This window comes from Homalodisca vitripennis, chromosome 2, assembly GCF_021130785.1.
Source record: "Homalodisca vitripennis isolate AUS2020 chromosome 2, UT_GWSS_2.1, whole genome shotgun sequence".
NCBI lineage: Eukaryota > Metazoa > Arthropoda > Insecta > Hemiptera > Cicadellidae > Homalodisca > Homalodisca vitripennis.
Genome location: NC_060208.1, coordinates 13086295 through 13106595, shown reverse-complemented (window position 1 = coordinate 13106595; position 20301 = coordinate 13086295). Strand labels below are relative to the sequence as shown.

Here is a 20301-nt window from a genome sequence, read left to right as displayed (position 1 = left end):
TATATATATATATATATATATATATATATATATAAGTGATTTATATAATAAATGAAAGTGGAGATTCTAAGCAATAAGTATTAGTTAAAAACAAAAATGACAAACAAATTATTAAGTGGTCCCCTTAAGTTTATTTACTAGAAAAGCTTCGCTCACTAAGCGTCGTTTAATTCTGCAGAAACTATTATCCTATTATCAGGAACTATAATCTTAGATAGGGTTTGAAGGCTGAAATCACATCCTGACCACAATGTAACAACTCCGGCACATTAGTAGCGTAAACTAGAGCTTATCCTAAAGAGAATTGGACTGTACTCTTCATTTTCACAATGTGTTGCTGTATGTAGGCATGGATCGGTCAGTTCGACAATGACGGGGTTTGCGGGGTGGTATTATTAGTACTATTAATAATACTAATATAGTACTACGTAATATGCCTATACTAACCATTGTGTTCTGCATACTTGTGTGGAGATGTTTAAAGGGCATCCACATTTCAGATTCAGTGTATCATTATAAAATTGCTATAAGTTTCAGCCGGGATGTATGAAGGGAAAAAATGATTTCTACTTCTTAGTAATAGGCACAAATACAAGCACTGTAATAGTTGAAACACTAGGGATAGTGTTGTTTAGTATGTATCGATGTTTATCTGAACTAGTTTACAGAACTATATTTTTGTTAGACATTCTGACGAATCATACAATACCTTGATATTGTACGGTATGTAGAGAAAATAATACTGTTGAGCTTGTAATTGAAATCGACGCTTATTACATCATTTGTGATCCCTTCAATGCTAAACGGGGTATTGCTATTATCTGCGATCATCTTAATCCCAGTTTGAGTGGCTAGTAGCACAATAAAGCTCGCAAGCTCTGAAAAATATAAAAGCATAATTGAAAAGAAAAACTGTTAATATTAATATTTTTAACCATAAATCATAAGAGAAATATTTTACTATCGTTCTGACTCTCAAAAAATTGACAGAGAAACTATTCTTATGAAACATAAATCGGGTTTTTGTGCTAGATTTAGCGCGAATCGACATCTGAGGGTTTCAAATAAGAAATGGTATTTTTAATCTCTGATTAAATTTGTTAGTTTGACGCACTTGCAATAAGCTAAATAGAAATTAAATATAAATAAGTCATCCACATAAAAACCGAGTATTTGGCTAAAATGGTTGCTTTCAAATTCTTAATCTGGTTTACTTTTTTCATACATAATTGTTTTACTGGGAGGTGAATATTGACCATTTTTGTCAAAGGAATTTGTCACCGTTAATTTGGCTAGTTAGAAGGTGAATAGGCTGGTTGGAAGTTATTTTCAAAGGTATTGTTCATAGTTAATTAGGCAGTTTGCAGCTACAAATTGAACGCTATTTTAAAAGTTATTATTAACCGTTAATTCTTCTAGTTAGAAGGTGAGTTTTGTCGTTATTTAAAAAATCTGTTGTTTGATATTTTTGACCGTTTTGATGCACTGCCATTTTCTCCCTTCCAACACTCTAGATTTAACTACAAACCAGGTTATTTTCTTACAATACAATACGCTCTTCCAAATCTCGGCTCCTAAATATTTGGAACTAGCGTATTATCGAAATGCACAGAAAACTAAAAGTAATACAAAATAGATTTTGGTTGGGGTTAACATTGAACCCCCTGAGTCTCGGAACTCACCAGATATTTTATAGACTGATATTGAGTTTTCTCCTCCACAGAACATGGTGGAATTGTCTACACATGGATGACAGCTGTTGGATTTTGTAGATCTTTCTGGGATGTCGTCTCCACAATATGGTGACACATAAGCAGGATTAAATGAGCTGGAAGAGTGTTAGAAACAAACTTTAGTAAAGTTAATGGATGATATAGACATTAATGTGAATGTTAAGTTTAGATCCAGTTCCTCTTTGTGCAGCGTTCGGAGTCTGACGCTGTCACAGACTTGTCTCTTGGAATCCGGAGTCATGTTCATCTGAAGAGATCCGAAAAAAGCGGCGACGAAGAAGCTCATAACAAACTGTTTACATCTTTTTAACATCAGAGACACCTGGACTACAAAAGTAGTGTAATCTACCTGTATATCATTGAAGAAGAACTGGAGCTGAACTCAACAAGTACGTTGAACCAACCTTTTCCACCACAGCTACGTTTAATGTATTGTACATGGTGTTTCAGAACTCTGGTATGATATTTTAGGTAACCGTCGTTCTAAGTATGGTTTTATTTTTAAGTTTTTGGTATTTTGCCTGTAGGCGTGTATGTGTATTTAATTGAAACTATATTTATAGTTATATTTTCCTCTACAACACATACATGATGAAAAAGTTTACATGGAAGGCAATATTCTATTTGGATGGAGGTTACTGATCTGTTATTTTTAACAGGGTTATACTTTAAAATGTTTGACTTATAATTACTCCCGTTTTGTACACGTATTACAAGAAAACTTGTTTTATGATGTTTAATTAGAAATCCATATATTTAAGCGAGTAAAGCGAGTGAAAAATAACTTAAATAAAACAAAATTAGTATGATTGGTGTGCGGAATCCTTAGTTCCACGAGTCGGTTCTTAGCACAGCAATTAAAATTATTTAGCTGAATGTGCAGAGTGGTGACGGTATCCATATTGCAAAAGGAATAGGTGTGTTTAAAACTCAATTGAGTGTATTCATGGGCATATAAAATACCCAGAACTCGTTATCGGTTATTATTAAATGTTTTGTATTGACGACTGATGTAGGATACATTTTGCAAAGTATTACAAAGACGTTGTGATACAAAGGTGCAGATTATGCAAAGAGGTTATAAGGTCGACACTTCTAACACATATTGTAAACTACAAATCAACATGGTAAATTTTCGAAATAAATCAATGTAATCGTTTAATAGATAAATCACATTTAAATAGTCCACTTAGCAAATCGCAGGAAGTAAGTAGATTTTGTGATAACTCAAATATTAATAATTTATTATAATAGGATTCACATGTGTACCTCCAACTGACACCATAATAGTGACAAGGTGACAGTTAGAGATATAAGAACATGTTTGTGAAAAAGTTTAGAAAATTTTATAAGGTAGAAAAGATATGTTAATAAATAATGGAGTTGTGAATCTTTTTAAGTTGAAACGTTCGCCATAATAGGAAGAAATTGCGTGACAGCCAAACACCAATAATATAGTTAATATATTTAAAAGGTAAATTTATATACTAAGTTTGAACTCTTTCACCATCCCTATCACCAGTCCTTAAAGGATCTATATGTAATCGGTATATCGAATACAGTGCTAGGTACCAAACAATTGCTTATTACAAAACGTTCAGTAAATCTTATAAGCATTTAAGAACATGTTTTCCCTTTTCATAGGTTCATAAATAACGTACTTATGAATGTTTTAAAAGTTAAAGCGGGCGCCATATTGATACGAAAATGCACATCAAGGTGCCTAACGAGCTCAACTAAGTCATGTTAAGATCGTATTTGTTCCAAGTTTTAAACTTTCGTGATTTTTTAGACATTTATCATTTCAATAGGCCGTATTACATACCAATGATACATTATAATAATTTGAACGGGAGGTGGAGGTCGTATTCGGTGAAGTAACTCAGAAACTGTCCTAAGTCCTACCATCAGAGCGATTGCAATAGGCTGATTTTGTATACAGAATCTACAGAAAACGAGATCATTATTACCATACGAACGACGCCCTAAAATATTTGAAAAGAGTTCTGAAACCTTGTAAAATTAAAAAAAAAACAATCAAACTTAGAGTTTCTGTGCATCTGTCAAGCAATAAAATAAATAATAAAATAAAATGTAATCAATCGTTATTTTTTTAACAAAATGATTTTATTCTGTAATTGCTTCTATGTGTTTTTTCGTTGATCGTAATTATGGAGGGTTACTTAATTAGGCTAGTTAGAAAGTGATTATTGACCATTATTGTCAAAGTTATTTGTCACCGTTAATTCGGCTAGTTAGTTAATTCGGCTAAAATTATTGTCAAAGGTATTATACACTATAATTAGGCCGGTTAGAAGGCGGTACCAGATGAATAGGCTGGTTGGACGTTATTTTCAAAGGTATTGTTCATTGTTAATTAGGCTGCTTAGAGCTAAATATTGAACAATATTTTCGAAGGTTTTATTAACAGTTAATTCATCTGGTTAGAAGGTGAGTTTTGGACGATATTGTCAAAGGTATCATTCAACGTAACTATTCTGCCTAATTAATTTTGTTATTTTAGAATATATACTTGCACAAGTAACGCCAAGAATTTCCATAAATAATTCTAACTGTAATTTTTAGTTTTTGAAGTATGTAATTTCATAAATGAGTTCGATCATCCCCATATAATTCCAGCTTATGATAATTTTGAACTATTTGTGCATGATAAGTTATCAGCAAGAATGTTTGCGACACGTCATATACTACCCTCACCCAACTACAGCCCTCAACTATATATATATATATATAATATATATATATATATATATAAAATGTAAAATGATTTATAGGAAAAAATATTAAACAAAACCATAGTCCCTTAAAGGTGGTCTAAAACAGCGTAGTGCACTCAATTATGCCCCTGATGAGTGTCAATGAATACGTCTTTACCAGAGATTACACTATATTTTGTGTCTATGATGTTGAGATTATGTCAAAAGGTTATTTTTAGCTTGTCGCCGACTTTTTTAGTCTCTTCAGACGAACATGACAGGGTTCCACGAGCGTCGGATTTCAGATGCAGCACTCAATAAAGTTGAACTGGAACTTAACTCAAAATTCCAAATTTTAGTTGAATCATATTCATTTTACATTGTTGTATTATTGAAAAACTTTAAAAGTTCAGAGGAAATTAGATGAACGTCTTTTGCTGTATAATAATATCTATTAAAATATATCGTATCCATCCCATTAAAGTAATCCAAGATAGCGCAAAAATGATATTATTTTAGGACATTAAACGAAAATATGTTTTTTATTTTTACACCTTTCAAGTGAATAAATGAGCAGGAACCAAGGTAGACTCAATGGAAAGTGTCTAATCGTAGTTCCAACATCCAACTTAGCCTATAATTTGTATCTACACTGATCTCAAGTAAATCATATTTTAAAGTCTATAATGTGTACATTGTAGATTCTGTAATGTGTACAACACTTAGTATAGTCTGCGATGTGTACATAATTTTGTATAGTCTGAAATGCGTATAAAATTTTTAATGTAATTTTGTTTTTTCATCAGATAATATGTTCCTACCCTTCATACCCCTACAATGTCAGACATTTCCGAAATCCTAATAATTTTATAAGTGTGAAAACTTTAACTTTCATCCCAATAGGTATTACAGTTTAGGTTAGTGGATTATTCCATGTATTATGCCTTCATACCTTATTCAACGAGTGCTGGATAATTCCATATCATATTTAGATTACAGTAAATAATCACAATAAATACAGTAAATACAATAAATAAATAATAATGAGATTTTTATACCAAGAACTATTCTTAAAGTGGTAAACATTTGAATGTTTGCCTCTCTATAACGTTGTAATGGGATAATTTTGTAATACAAGCTGGCTTAATTCTCTACAAAAACCCTTTAATCTTAAATATTTCATTAATAATGTACCTAATTGTAGACCAGCTGAGATTATTCGAATATATATTCGAATATATTATGTTATTCGCTCATATTGCATGCAAAATTTAAATATGGAGCCTGTGTCATTCTCGAAATGTTCTACAAACAGGCATATATCATGCAGAAAAGAATTTTTCTCGTTGTTATCATGGCTATCCATAAGGCCAACGTACAAATATTTGATAACGCTCAGCCAAATCCCATAGAGTGCACCACATCAGGCTCAGACTAAATTAATAAATTAAACTTCATGCAAAGTTCCAGTCAATAGATCAGTTCGTTTATTATATGTCGTTCAGAGGTAGAGGACAAACAAACTGACAGAGATAAAAGTTTCCAGCCCTTAGATACATAGGCTTCACTAAAGCTCAACCAATTAAGATTTTGAATGAATAATTTATGTAATATATCATTTAAAAACGTACCTGTATTAATGTAACAAAAAATTCTAAAAAATAAAAATCATATCAAACAAATTTTGATTTTTAGTGTATAAAAACATTATCCGACATACGATGGTGCCTAGATACATACGATATTGTTGTATACCAAACTACATATTTACACGACATTGTTGTATACCAAACTACATATTTACACGATGTTGTTGTATACCAAACTACATATTTACACGACATTGTTGTATACCAAACTACATATTTACACGACATTGTTGTATACCAAACTACATATTACACGACATTGTTGTATACCAAACTACATATTTACACGATGTTGTTGTATACCAAACTACATATTTACACGACATTGTTGTATACCAAACTACATATTTACACGACATTGTTTTATACCAAACTACATATTTACACGATGTTGTTGTATACCAAACTACATATTTACACGACATTGTTGTATACCAAACTACATATTTACACGACATTGTTGTATACCAAACTACATATTTACACGACATTGTTGTATACCAAACTACATATTTACACGACATTGTTGTATACCAAACTACATATTTACACGACATTGTTGTATACCAAACTACATATTTACACGATGTTGTTGTATACCAAACTACATATTTACACGACATTGTTGTATACCAAACTACATATTTACACGATGTTGTTGTATACCAAACTACATATTTACACGACATTGTTGTATACCAAACTACATATTTACACGACATTGTTGTATACCAAACTACATATTTACACGATGTTGTTGTATACCAAACTACATATTTACACGACATTGTTGTATACCAAACTACATATTTACACGACATTGTTGTTATCAAATGTTACAAATTCCCTCAATTAGTTGAAACTAGCATATACAGTATATCAGAGCAAGAATTTATTTCTTACCTTAGGTTTGTCTGTATTCCAACATACTTTAATAGTCTATGGTTACAAAAGTTAACACTTTGGATAACACTCAGCGGCATGTGAATTTTATAGAAACTGTTTTTAGCGAATTCATCATTGTAGCAACCAACATGTTCCACATCATCTAAAGAGATTGGAAACCCTGTAACAAACGGGTCATGATATCAATCCACTTAGGGTGTAAAATGCAAAGTAAAAGCTATCTTTAGAGTACATGCATCAAAATAAGGTGTAGTTCATTCCAATTTTAAGTACGATAAAAAAATTTCAATTACTAAAGTTTTCTTGATTATAACCAGTGTCAAAAAAGGTGTACAATGATTGTCCACCAGGCTAGGCAAGCCTTAGGTCAATACGATCTTGAATATGGCCATTAATTAAGACTTCGAGATATTACAGGCTAGGCTAGTCTTAGGTAAATGCGATCTTGAGTATGGCCTGTCATTGTATCTCTTTATAGACGCTGCTATAAAGAAGAAGAGGCTAGATCTTTAACCATTCGAGATATTACAAGCTTAGCTAGTCTTATGTAAATGGGATCTTGAGTATGGCCTGTCATTGTATCTCTTCCTAGACGCTGCTATAAAGAAGAAGAGGCTAGATCTTTAACCCTTCGAGATATTACAAGCTTAGCTAGCCTTAGGTAAATGGGATCTTGAGTATGGCCTGTCATTGTATCTCTTCCTAGACGCTGCTATAAAGAAGAAGAGGCTAGATCTTTAACCCTTCGAGATATTACAGGCTAGGCTAGTCTCAGGTAAATGCGATCTTGAGTATGGCTTGTCATTGTATCTCTTCCTAGATGCTGCTATAAAGAAGAAGAGGCTAGATCTTTAACCCTTCGAGATATTACAAGCTTAGCTAGCCTTAGGTAAATGGGATCTTGAGTATGGCCTGTCATTGTATCTCTTCCTAGACGCTGCTATAAAGAAGAAGAGGCTAGATCTTTAACCCTTCGAGATATTACAAGCTTAGCTAGTCTTAGGTAAATGGGATCTTGAGTATGGCCTGTCATTGTATCTCTTCCTAGACGCTGCTATAAAGAAGAAGAGGCTAGATCTTTAACCCTTCGAGATATTACAAGCTTAGCTAGTCTTAGGTAAATGGGATCTTGAGTATGGCCTGTCATTGTATCTCTTCCTAGACGCTGCTATAAAGAAGAAGAGGCTAGATCTTTAACCCTTCGAGATATTACAGGCTTAGCTAGTCTTAGGTAAATGCGATCTTGAGTATGGCCTGTCATTGTATCTCTTCCTAGACGCTGCTATAAAGAAGAAGAGGCTAGATCTTTAACCCCTCGAGATATTACAAGGTTAGCTAGTCTCAGGTAATTGCGATCTTGAGTATGGCCTGTCATTGTATCTCTTCATAGACGCTGCTATAAAGAAGAAGATGCTAGATAGATCTTTAACCCTGCTAGATATTACAGGCTAGGTTTCGCTTAAATAAATGCGACCTTGACATACTGAATAGTCATTGTATCTCTTCTTAGTTGTGTTCCCTATGGTAAAAGAAGAGGAGAGTTCGTTAACCCTCGGTAATATTATACGATAGGCTTGTGTTCGAAGAAATTCTATCATGAATTTGGACAGTCATTTATCTCGTCATAGCCGCTGCTATAAAAAAGAAGTGGAGGTTTCGTTAGTCTAAAATGGTAAAATGACTGTCCAAATTCAAGATCGCATTTACCTAAGACTAGCCTAGCCTGTAGTAAATGGAAGTGTTAAAGAACTCGTATCTTCTTCTTTATAGCAAGGAATAGATGCAATGACTGTAAAAATTTAAATTATAGTTCATTTTGTAGTATTAATATATTGTAAGGGATACAAAATGAAGAGCATCTGTGACTGATTTATCAATTTAGCTACTAAGGGTGAGAAAACAGCCCTTTATATAACGTAGATATCTATAAAAAATCATCATTTTACGTCATTATATGCAGCTATAATATAAAACGTGAATAAAATACAAAATTTTGGTTATGGAATAGACATTATATATTTATACTGGCAATTTTTAATATCGGTTGCAGATAACAGAAATGGGCCAGTTAAATTGTTACAATTAGTTTACTATGGTTGAATAAGCAGGGTAACACTTACTGTTATTAGACTGCACCTTGGTTGGGCACTTTGTATGTTTAAGTATTCATTCAATTAGAAACTCATGATTAAAAATATTATTAACTTGTATTCATATCTTTTAAATTGTTGTCTTTATTAGGATAGGACTGATTTTTATTTTGTTTTCGTTACCCTGACCAGCTACTGGTTTTTGGTCAGTGTATTTCCAAAGAATGTAAATTGTTTTGTATTTATTTGTAAATGGTGGAAAATAAAGTATTATTATTATATTGGCTTGTTGATACTTGGACAACAAGCGTTGAGTAAATCTCATTAGTGAGCAATAAAGGTTCCTTTTCACAGGTTGCCAGCTTTTTAAAATAATTTAGTATTTTCTTCAAAATGAATTGACATGCTCTCGCATGTATAAAACAACCATTTAATTTAACTTTATAGTTAATAACTAATAAGTAACCAATAATGAACTGGTGAGATCGATATGCATTGCTGTAGCATTTGTTAGTGTAAAGAACCACGCTGTCACACACTTGCACCACTATACATTTTTACGTATAAAAGAACATTAAAATACTCTGTCGAAAAGTTCTTAAAATAATCGCACTTGCTGTGAATATTTATAAATAACGGAGCGGTTATGGCAGAAACTGTTGCAAGAGAACAGTTATCTTTTTAAGATAGACATTTGACGGCGATTTGAATGAAAGCCATATCAGGCACATGGTGCGGAAACGGATGAGATAGTCTCGACCCTGTATATATTACTTGATCATAAAAGCGTGCTTATCTAAAATTTATCGTAATACCACAGACAAATGTCATGTTACATTGCAATGTTTCAGCATTAAACATTGATTGGCATTGACTATTTACAACTCGGTTGGGAAAATCCCGTTACCACTCATACACAAGCAAAGCTTTAATTTAAATAATTCATTTAACAACTCAGAGAAACTGACATGGTTGGAACGAATTGGCAAATATGTCACCCCAATAAAAGTTTCACCACCACAATAAAGACGTCTAAACCTTAATTCATTTAAAACTGGACCACTCCCTTACATTTAGTTTTTAATATTTAATTTTCATATTCAAATTAATCAAATATGTATTTATTTCTGTCATAGTAAGTTTACGCTATATAAATATTATTCAATATATATTTTAAAATAATTTAAGAATATTTATTTATTGACAAACCGATTTCTATAAATTGGATTTCACCAAAGAAGAAAATATAGCTATTTAGTAAGTTTCTCCAGCAATTTAATAAAATGGGTATCTCTCTGCTCAAAGAGTAGGAGTAAATAGATAGACAATTATAACTTTAGTTTAAGATAATAATTTCTTTTGATACTGTCACAGTTTCAGAAACATTTAAAAAATAACAATATTATTGTAATTTGGAGTGAATTGCAGATATTTTAAATTTTGTATGATTTATTACTAATATAATAACGTTCATGTCTAATGTATACAGATCTAATTTAAATATAGATAAATTACCTAATTAGAGGACAAACGTTTTGAAATTATTTAAAATTATAATTTCAATACCGAGTTTTGAACAAATATATTTACCAAACTCTGACACCGCATGTTTATTTAATTGTAAAGTTACCTTTATAATTTAACTATAGTCATCATCAGCCATCGATATAAGGAGGATCAACCATAACTTAATTGACAATGTTAAATTAAACTTTGAGATTATGATTCGGTTTAAAGAAAGCATATTTTATAACAAGACATTTCACATTGTCAATAAATTTTATTACAAAATACACTGTTATAAATTGAGAGGTATATCTACGAAAGAATAATGGCAGGTTGCAAAGTTGTCTTATTTGTATGATAACTTGTTAATCTTGCATAAAAATGTTATCCCTGAATTTTCCTGATTTTGTGAACAATCCATGTTCATGGCATAGTATTTAGCTCAAGGAATTAATGAAAAAATGTAGTTTTCTATAGAAGGACCGTTAGAAAGAATAACTCAGGTTCGTCCAATGACATGTATTATACTTGGTAGGGGAAAGAAAAATTAGGCAGTGGTGCTGGAATTAAAAGATTTTTATTGCATATTAACACAGATTGGCCAGTGTGCTATTGCAGAAAGTAGAAAATGACATATATCGTCTTATGCTTTTGTATTTGTACTCTAATATAGGAGGACTGAATACCCACTGTACTTCATAGACACAAAGTAATACTACCGTACGCATTCCAGCTACAGAATAATGTTTGCAATATATTTTCCTTTACATTATAAAAAGTAATTAGACATTGCATTGTATCTATCATTCTAAGTGTATTTGATTGAATAGTTCCATCGATTTTAGTAATCCTGGAACTATTTTAGACCAGTGTTAAGAAACAGCAAATTTGTAGATTATAGTTCTTTAGTGACATCGTTTATGATGAAATACGATGGATTGAAATATAGATGGAATGTTATACGACGATTTATGTTATTCAAAATTGCATTAAATGCCTGGTGCTTTGTGATTTCGCTAGCAGTTACTCGCGGTTGCAATTCGTAGGATTTGCATGGGCGTTACGACTTCCGGTTTGAGTGAATTGTATTTTTAACACAAATTTCGAGTTTCCCCTTTTGCCACGATTAAGAAAATCTGTCAAAATATTTATATTTAAGGCCATTGTAATTTACTCCGGTCTTAGTATTATTTTGTTCCATAATCGATTTGGCCTTGTTTCCATAAAATAAATACACGTGTACATACACAGGTTTGTACAACCTACTTCTGTCAAAAGATAACTAAGATGGGTTTTAAAACAGTCTTCAAATTTAAAGTAAAAGATATATATAAAGTTAGTCTTCAATATCTGCATTTCAGTACTGAATAAGCACTGCATACTTAATAAAAAACTGTATAGTTAAAAGTACTCCTATATTTGTACTACAACTTGTTATTTTGTTATCTGGATACTCTCTTACTCTGTGTTGAACAGCGGTTGAAAAAAAGGTTGAAATAAAAAGTGTTTAAATTAATAAGTTCTGTCATTAATTCATGTTTAATCAACATAGTTGATTACTTTTAAAAGTCTCTTTTCATCCATAATATTTGTATGCTTTAAAGCAACTTTTGAAACTAAGATAGTATTTTTCGATAATTTTGAGATCAGTGGGGAGTAGCTTGAAGAGTTTTTGAAACAAGAATGGGTGCTTGAAATTCTCGAGTGTGATTATCCAGATTAAAAATGATAAAAATATTAAATGCAAACACATACAGTATTATTAGTGATGGATAAATACAATCCATTTAATTGAAAATAATTTGAAATTCAATATTTTAATTTAGTATTCACTACTACGTAAATGGATCGTGTATAAGTATAAAATGTTTTCATTTTCATTTGTAAAACTCGAAATCGATTGTCATAATATGTTGTATGTATTCCAAAATGTCTATTACCATGTCTAAAATATTTCATACTGATTTTTATAATCATTACTTCCGAACACAATTTTGGTGGTTTAAACTGTAGATATCCATTGAATGAAACATAATTATTGATACTTACTTCCCATAATAACCAAATAATAGTACACGTCATGCTCACATATTCCTGTATTCGATTTGAGTACGTAAATAGATTAAAATTCATGTAATCCAATTGAAAAGTGCAAATTATGGAAAGAAATATATAACAAAATTAGGACTAAAAGTTAAATTTAAACAAAAAATGTATTTAAGGATCTATTTCTTATTGCAAGATGACAATCTGTATCATATGACACGTGGTCCAGTCCTAATTTAAATTATAAAGTCTGCGTTATAAAAATAGACTGTTGTGTAGGCGTCTACGTTTTAAATTATTTCATTTCACTTGTTGAAAGTCATACAATCTATTACAAATTGGTTCTGCTTCAGATTTATGCCGTTGTGTCGGCCATATTAAATAAAATGTGGATAATTTAAAAACACAGTGCATTCTAGTAACCGAACAGTGCAAAAGATTCCAAAAGAGCTTCAGGAATCTATCCAGCTTGCCACTTCCGTACTCTACAACAGGATAGCAGTTTATTTTTGGCGATGGAAGGAAACAGGATTTTCCGAACATTTGCCATCGTTCAGTGAAACAAAAAATCAGTAACACTACGTTTCGAGATCTGCAATCTGATCTCTTCTTCGGGTTAGCAGATTACCAGACCATGAGTGGAGAGCAGTTCGAGTATCTGCTGAGAACACTGAGATTATTAGTAAGCCGATTAGGTATTTAACACATTAGCAAAAACCTATTTGCTTCACTTTTATATTGAAAAACCATTTATTCAAACTAGTGTAAAAGTCGTTCAGTGTCGATAACTTGTTATAGAAGAGGGTCAATAATCCGGATTTTGGAAATATCCGCCTTTTTGAAATGAACAAAAAAATGGAATGATAAAGAGATAATGGGAAGTTATGTGCAATTGTGCATCAATCACGATGTTGTTTTACGAGGAGCGGATAATTAAAATTATTAATTACAGTACGTTATTAATAAAAGGTTTAAATGTTTCACTCGCAAAACAAATACTGTAGTCATATTTTCTGTAGTATACATCTAACTTATATAACAATATCATACTGCACCTTTGTAAAACTGTGATTAATAAATAACTTAAATTAAGATATATCTGAAGATTTTTAAAATCTTTACATACATAAACGAAATATTTTCGCCAGAATTGAATCCGAATTATGGACGGTCCGGATTTTTGACGTCAGATCTTTTGACGCTCTACTGTACTTTTAACAAGTTTAGGCATTAGGATATTAATTATTTGTATTTGCCACCATTTCGTATTTGATTAAGATAATTTAAGTTTCAATGTTCATGTTCTGTCAAAAGTTCCAGTAAAAAATGGTGTAACTTGTAAGGTTTTTACATTTACAACTTTTAAATAGCCCCAAATGTGGCATTTTAGAACAGAAGCAATCAGGAGATAGTAGACGTAAAAGGTGCAGTTTTGTATCCTTCAGAGGCATACTCAGTATGACTTTACAGTAATAACGAACAGAAAGCCACTACAATCAGGAGATAGTAGACGTAAAAGGTGCAGTTTTGTATCCTTCAGAGGCATACTCAGTATGACTTTACAGTAATAACGAACAGAAGCCACTACAATCAGGAGATAGTAGACGTAAAAGGTGCAGTTTTGTATCCTTCAGAGGCATACTCAGTATGACTTTACAGTAATAACGAACAGAAGCCACTACAATCAGGAGATAGTAGACGTAAAAGGTGCAGTTTTGTATCCTTCAGAGGCATACTCAGTATGACTTTACAGTAATAACGAACAGAAGCCACTACAATCAGGAGATAGTAGACGTAAAAGGTGCAGTTTTGTATCCTTCAGAGGCATACTCAGTATGACTTTACAGTAATAACGAACAGAAGCCACTACAATCAGGAGATAGTAGACGTAAAAGGTGCAGTTTTGTATCCTTCAGAGGCATACTCAGTATGACTTTACAGTAATAACGAACAGAAGCCACTACAATCAGGAGATAGTAGACGTAAAAGGTGCAGTTTTGTATCCTTCAGAGGCATACTCAGTATGACTTTACAGTAATAACGAACAGAAGCCACTACAATCAGGAGATAGTAGACGTAAAAGGTGCAGTTTTGTATCCTTCAGAGGCATACTCAGTATGACTTTACAGTAATAACGAACAGAAGCCACTACAATCAGGAGATAGTAGACGTAAAAGGTGCAGTTTTGTATCCTTCAGAGGCATACTCAGTATGACTTTACAGTAATAACGAACAGAAGCCACTACAATCAGGAGATAGTAGACGTAAAAGGTGCAGTTTTGTATCCTTCAGAGGCATACTCAGTATGACTTTACAGTAATAACGAACAGAAGCCACTACAATCAGGAGATAGTAGACGTAAAAGGTGCAGTTTTGTATCCTTCAGAGGCACACTCAGTATGAATTTTCAGTAACAACGAAAAAACAACGAAAATTTCACTTTTGTTTAATAGTCTGAAATATCAGATTTTTATTCATTTTTATAACCAGATGGTGCTGTATTTATTTAATCTACTAAGGCAATTTGTTTATCATATTTGGAACACAATGCTAATTTGTTGATTATTTCGTATACTATTCGCGTTTCTAGCTTTTTATCATATTCATTTCTCTAAATTCTTCGTGATCTTGGAATAATTTTTACTTCATATTTTCTATAGTTACAGCTTTATTTACTACACTTCTTTAATTCCTGTACATTTTGCTGGATATTTCACAAGAAACTTCTAATATTTCTCTATTAAACTTATATTTAAATTTTAAAAACGAAAAGGCAAATCAATATTTTAATAATTGTTTATTTTTACTACTGAAACATTTATAATCTCTAGGATAATCGCTTGTATCAAACTAATTCAAAATTTATTTCTTAAACGGATATGGATCTTTCGTCATTTCAACATTTTACTTTCAGTAGTATATTTTAAAAATCTAGATCAAGATTATTGAGTTTATTCTAGTACAACTCGTGAATTACCAATTTGTAAATACTGTAAATCCTATGTAGATCGATCTGATAAACTTAACTCTTTGCTTTCAAATGTGAGACACAATGTAATTTTCATTGAATATATTAACGTATTTAAAGTCGACATAATATTTCTTAAAAAGTTTCTGATCAAATGCAAACACTTGATTAAAACTTTTCTAAATTATTCTTTGTTACAGATAACATTTTTAATTTTTAGAATGAACAACTTAATATGTTTTATTTCAAAGAGTCGTGTAAAGTTTATTATTATAATGTTCTGGAACAAGCGGAAAATCTCTGTGGTTGGAATGTAGTTTCTTGATATTCTAGATCAACTTCGAGAATATAACCGTAAGATTCGACTCCAGTAAGCTCTAAATTCTTCTTTCCAATCTTCAGTTGTATAAAACTTAGGATCCATCCAATATAAAGATATTGTTATATGGTAAACCTTTTGAGGGCGTACAACTATAGATTGTTTGCGTCAACATATAATAAGACATTTTATGTTTTAAAATAGTTAAAATATTTGTTTAAATATTGTTATTTCCATGCGAACATAATACTTTATACAAAGAGAAATTTTGCCTGCAACTCCCTTTTCTACTATCAAATACATTTTGTTATCGTATATCAATTACAACTCAATTTGGATCAAGTTTAGCATCTTATCACAAACTTAGATCATTTAGATAATGTACTGGGTCTAGTGTGTAACAATTTAAGCAAATAGGTCTAAAATTTACAAATGTATGTGCAAGGAATAGATGATGTTGAATGTTGTTTGAATCAGAATATTTTCCTAGATTTTTCGTTCCTAATTTAATCCAAACCTTTAAATAATATTGATAATCTTTTCCAGAAACCATAGGAAATATGCTTTTGAATTTGGTCGTAGATTTTTCGTGTTGTTTTTACAAGTCAAATTAAAAAAAAATACTTTCAAAATCTATATAAATTACAAAAGAATGAAACAATTCTTTTTATAATTGAAAAATGCTGTCCTTTTGGCTGTAATTGGCATGTTTGGCTTAAAAACCTCATATTACTTACAATTTTTTAATTTATCTACTACTACATCTCTAGTCTTATAAAAATGACTTGATCATCTCCTACATAACTATTTTCTATTTTTACCTTTTTATAATTGAGAGAACAAAAATCTTGTTTAAATCTTTTATATAAACATAACACATTATAATAACATAATCTATCTTTTTGTTTTACACATATTAAATTAATTTTACACTCTGCATCAATAATATCAGAAATTTGCAACGTAACAACAGATATTAAGTGTTTAACATCGAAACATTAGAGATATCAATCTGGATAAATTGTGCTAAGGCAGAAACTTCACTGCTAGTAGTGGCATACTTTACCCTATGTTAATACGAGACGATTCGTTTCATACAAAAATTATTCGTCTGTTCTAGTGATGTATTTCTTATTATTTACATCATTGTATGTATTTGAAAACAATTTAATATAGTACTCACCTTTAACAGTGGCAATGAGAAGTAGGAGCAACAGCGCAACACCACTGGCCATGGCGATGGAGAAGACAACACTATATTACAGCAGTTGTGGCTCAGTAGAGACAGTGAGCCACTGCTAGGCAGATAGTGATATCCGTCCGCTGATACGGGGTTAACCTCTCCCAGAACTAGTACTGAACTTCGCGGTTCAGCTTTAGGTTCAATACGTGGTCAAGTGTTAGGTTCAATAAACGGTTCAAGTTTTTTTTGTCCAGACTATTATCTGAGCTGTATACAATGAGCTCTAAAGTCAGCCCAATCTCTAAAAATATACTTTTCTCGAATAGAATTTGTACAATTAGAGAACAACTGCAATTATGAAAATAGTTCACCCATTTCTGCATCCATTCTGGGATCTGAATGAAGATGTATTTAAATCTTATCTCTGTAAATGATGTGCTCAAAGCCAGCTCCAAAACATTGTTGTCTTTTGCAATGTATCATGACTCTATCAAATATAAGGTCAAAATAAATTACATAAAAGTGAACTACCAACAATATTGGTGTTAACCGATCATAAAGGTTTTTTATAAAATATCGAATTTTTGAATTTTTTTATTTATTATTAGCATTGGAAAAATACTATAGCCGTCCAAAAATACCCCATCACGAAAGGGGAATGGGAATATGTTAAGAAAAAATTTACTGCAATACTTTTTCTTTTAGAACTTTAAAACATGACTTTTTATTGTCCAGATACAATTTATTCTGTATTCGATTCATTATATTAACTGAAGCGCAATGAATATCCATTAGGTTGAGAATTCACTGTTATAGAAAATACGTTAATACATCCGTCACACAGCCATCGCATTTTATGCAGTAAATTCCATCCCAGAATGGTTTAAAGCACAAGATATGTCCATGGAAGATTTGTAAACGAACAATTCCTAAATAATGAAAAGGTGGCAATGATATGTTGTAGTAAATAGTAGAGTCATATGTTTAACTATTCACCATTAAAATACTATGATATAATATATATTACCATAATATATAGCCTATTAGTATAGGGTGAAGTAACAGTAACAAAATTTACTTAGTAATTATGTTATTATTATTATTATTACACCTTTAAACTGAATGAACACCTTAATAATTGAAATTTAATGTTGCAAAGCATTTCAATAACAAATTAAGTGGTAATATGTTCTTCATGATTCATAAGAAATCGTTTCAGGTTACATACAGTAAAGGACAACTTGTATAAAATATATATATATATATATATATATATATATATATATATATATATATATGACTATTACTTACATGGGTAATTAACTCAATTCCAGCATCAGTCGTAAATTTTCATTATTTCGTTGCGTAGCACTGCACCGAAACTCAATTGTCTTGAACATTTTTATTACCTAAAATTATGTGTTTAATACAGAGTTTGATGATTAGTTTTTGTTTGTTATGAACCATTTAGAAATATGAGGAACTCACAGAAAACAAAAGTTTCTAATTTTTATTGAATAAATCCAATAGTATATTAAACTATAATGCTGTAATTTATTTAATGGTATTTAAGGCTGGAGAATTCCTTTTCTGCTTGCATGTTACCACAATTTGTCGGAAACGAACTGACCTAATGAAATTCTTATTGAATTTCTCAGGAACCCTGAGTTTTATAATGGTTAGCGAATATTGTTGCATCGCCTTTACCACAATGGCGGAAAATAGCAGAATGTATAATATCGGTACACTAAAAAGAAATAAGAATTTAATACACGTAATTGAACTAGCCTGACATCCTTTTATAGTACGTTGGTGTGTACTTTGGTGTAGACTTCTATTATTTAAACTGATAAGAAACAACCTAACGACCAAAAATGTGAATGAATTATAGATATTTTCAGAAATATTTCATCCGTGGACATAAATGTTGCATGAAACTTCATTTCTACATAGACAAGAATGAGTTCATTGATGGCGCATGTCCAACCATGAAAATGTTCTGAGTCGTTGAAGCACTTCACTCAGTAGGCTGACAAAAAATCTCTTGTTTGCCAGGGGTGTAGGTTTATTTTCCGTACGATTGCCTGGCGTTCTATCTGTCAATAATGAAGCCAGTTGTAGAGTTGAAAATTTTGCATTGAACATTAATGAAGCCTCCTGCACAACACGTGACATAACCTACTACTACCTTGTAATACTAGAAGAAACAAATTCCTGGTTCTGTACCTCTGCCTAACAGACAATGTATTATTTTTGTACGAATTTATCACTACCAAAAATCTGAACTATTTTAAATATATTTGTATAGGTATAGGCGCATAACAATTAGGTAAAGTAAAAAAATAATAAATTAATTGAATTTGGAACACATATACAGTAACGTACCATGACACTGAATTTAGTAAATTTAATTTCCCGACGCTAAGTACTGTACAACGTGGCTTTATCGTGAAGGATGATGGGGAAACCAGTTCTTCTCATTGTTACATTTTCTTATTAACCACCAGAAAGCCTGCTTTGTGAACGACTCATTGTATGTACACCAAAACAATCAACTAAATCTTGTAGTTTATAATTTTTGTTCGGTAAATACATAATTTTGGCGTATTAAAATATATGATTGCTTAATCCATCTCAAATTACCATTCTGTGTTTCTATAAATTTTATAAAATTATAAAATTCATTATCGTAACAATTTGAATGCATTAGATTTTCCTGATCGGTTAAGAATTTTAATTATTGTTGTAAATTAAAACTTTATTATTTTATAATAATAAATCATTTATTAGTAACATACTAGTATAAAAAATACTTAATAATTACTAATATTGAGTGGATTACTCTTTTTGAGCAAAATGTTTTTCGTAAATAGAAGAATCACTGTTCTGAAAAAGTAACTGTAAGAATGGCGCAGAGTCTAAATTGATGAATACACCAAAATACCTGGAAGATTTCATTTCTACAAGTTTGCAGATTTCAATAAAACTACACAAGGTAAAAAACCGATGTACAGTTAAATCTGAAACACCTGATTATATAGTTACATGTTTATTTAGGAGCGGTACATTAATAACTGTAAATGTCGAGATGTTGGGGTAAAAAGGTAATTTAATCGAAATTTCTTCGGAAGATAATTATAGGAATGAGTGGGGCCTAATTCTCCATACCTACCCATCCTAAATA

General features: G+C 31.3%; 1 protein-coding gene across 1 annotated transcript in view; it reads right to left on the bottom strand.

Moving 5' to 3' along the window:
• The window catches only part of LOC124353572, a 51126-nt gene extending 33919 nt beyond the window's left edge, over window positions 1-17207 (bottom strand). Inside the window, exons 1-4 of the mRNA XM_046803469.1 lie at window positions 17118-17207; window positions 7003-7165; window positions 1683-1828; window positions 710-878 (exon numbers count right to left, since the gene is read on the bottom strand). Of these exons, the coding sequence (XP_046659425.1) occupies window positions 710-878; window positions 1683-1828; window positions 7003-7165; window positions 17118-17169 (530 nt within the window). The 5' untranslated portion in view covers window positions 17170-17207. The remainder of the gene's footprint in view (window positions 1-709; window positions 879-1682; window positions 1829-7002; window positions 7166-17117) is intronic.
• Between the last annotated feature and the right edge of the window lie 3094 nt (window positions 17208-20301).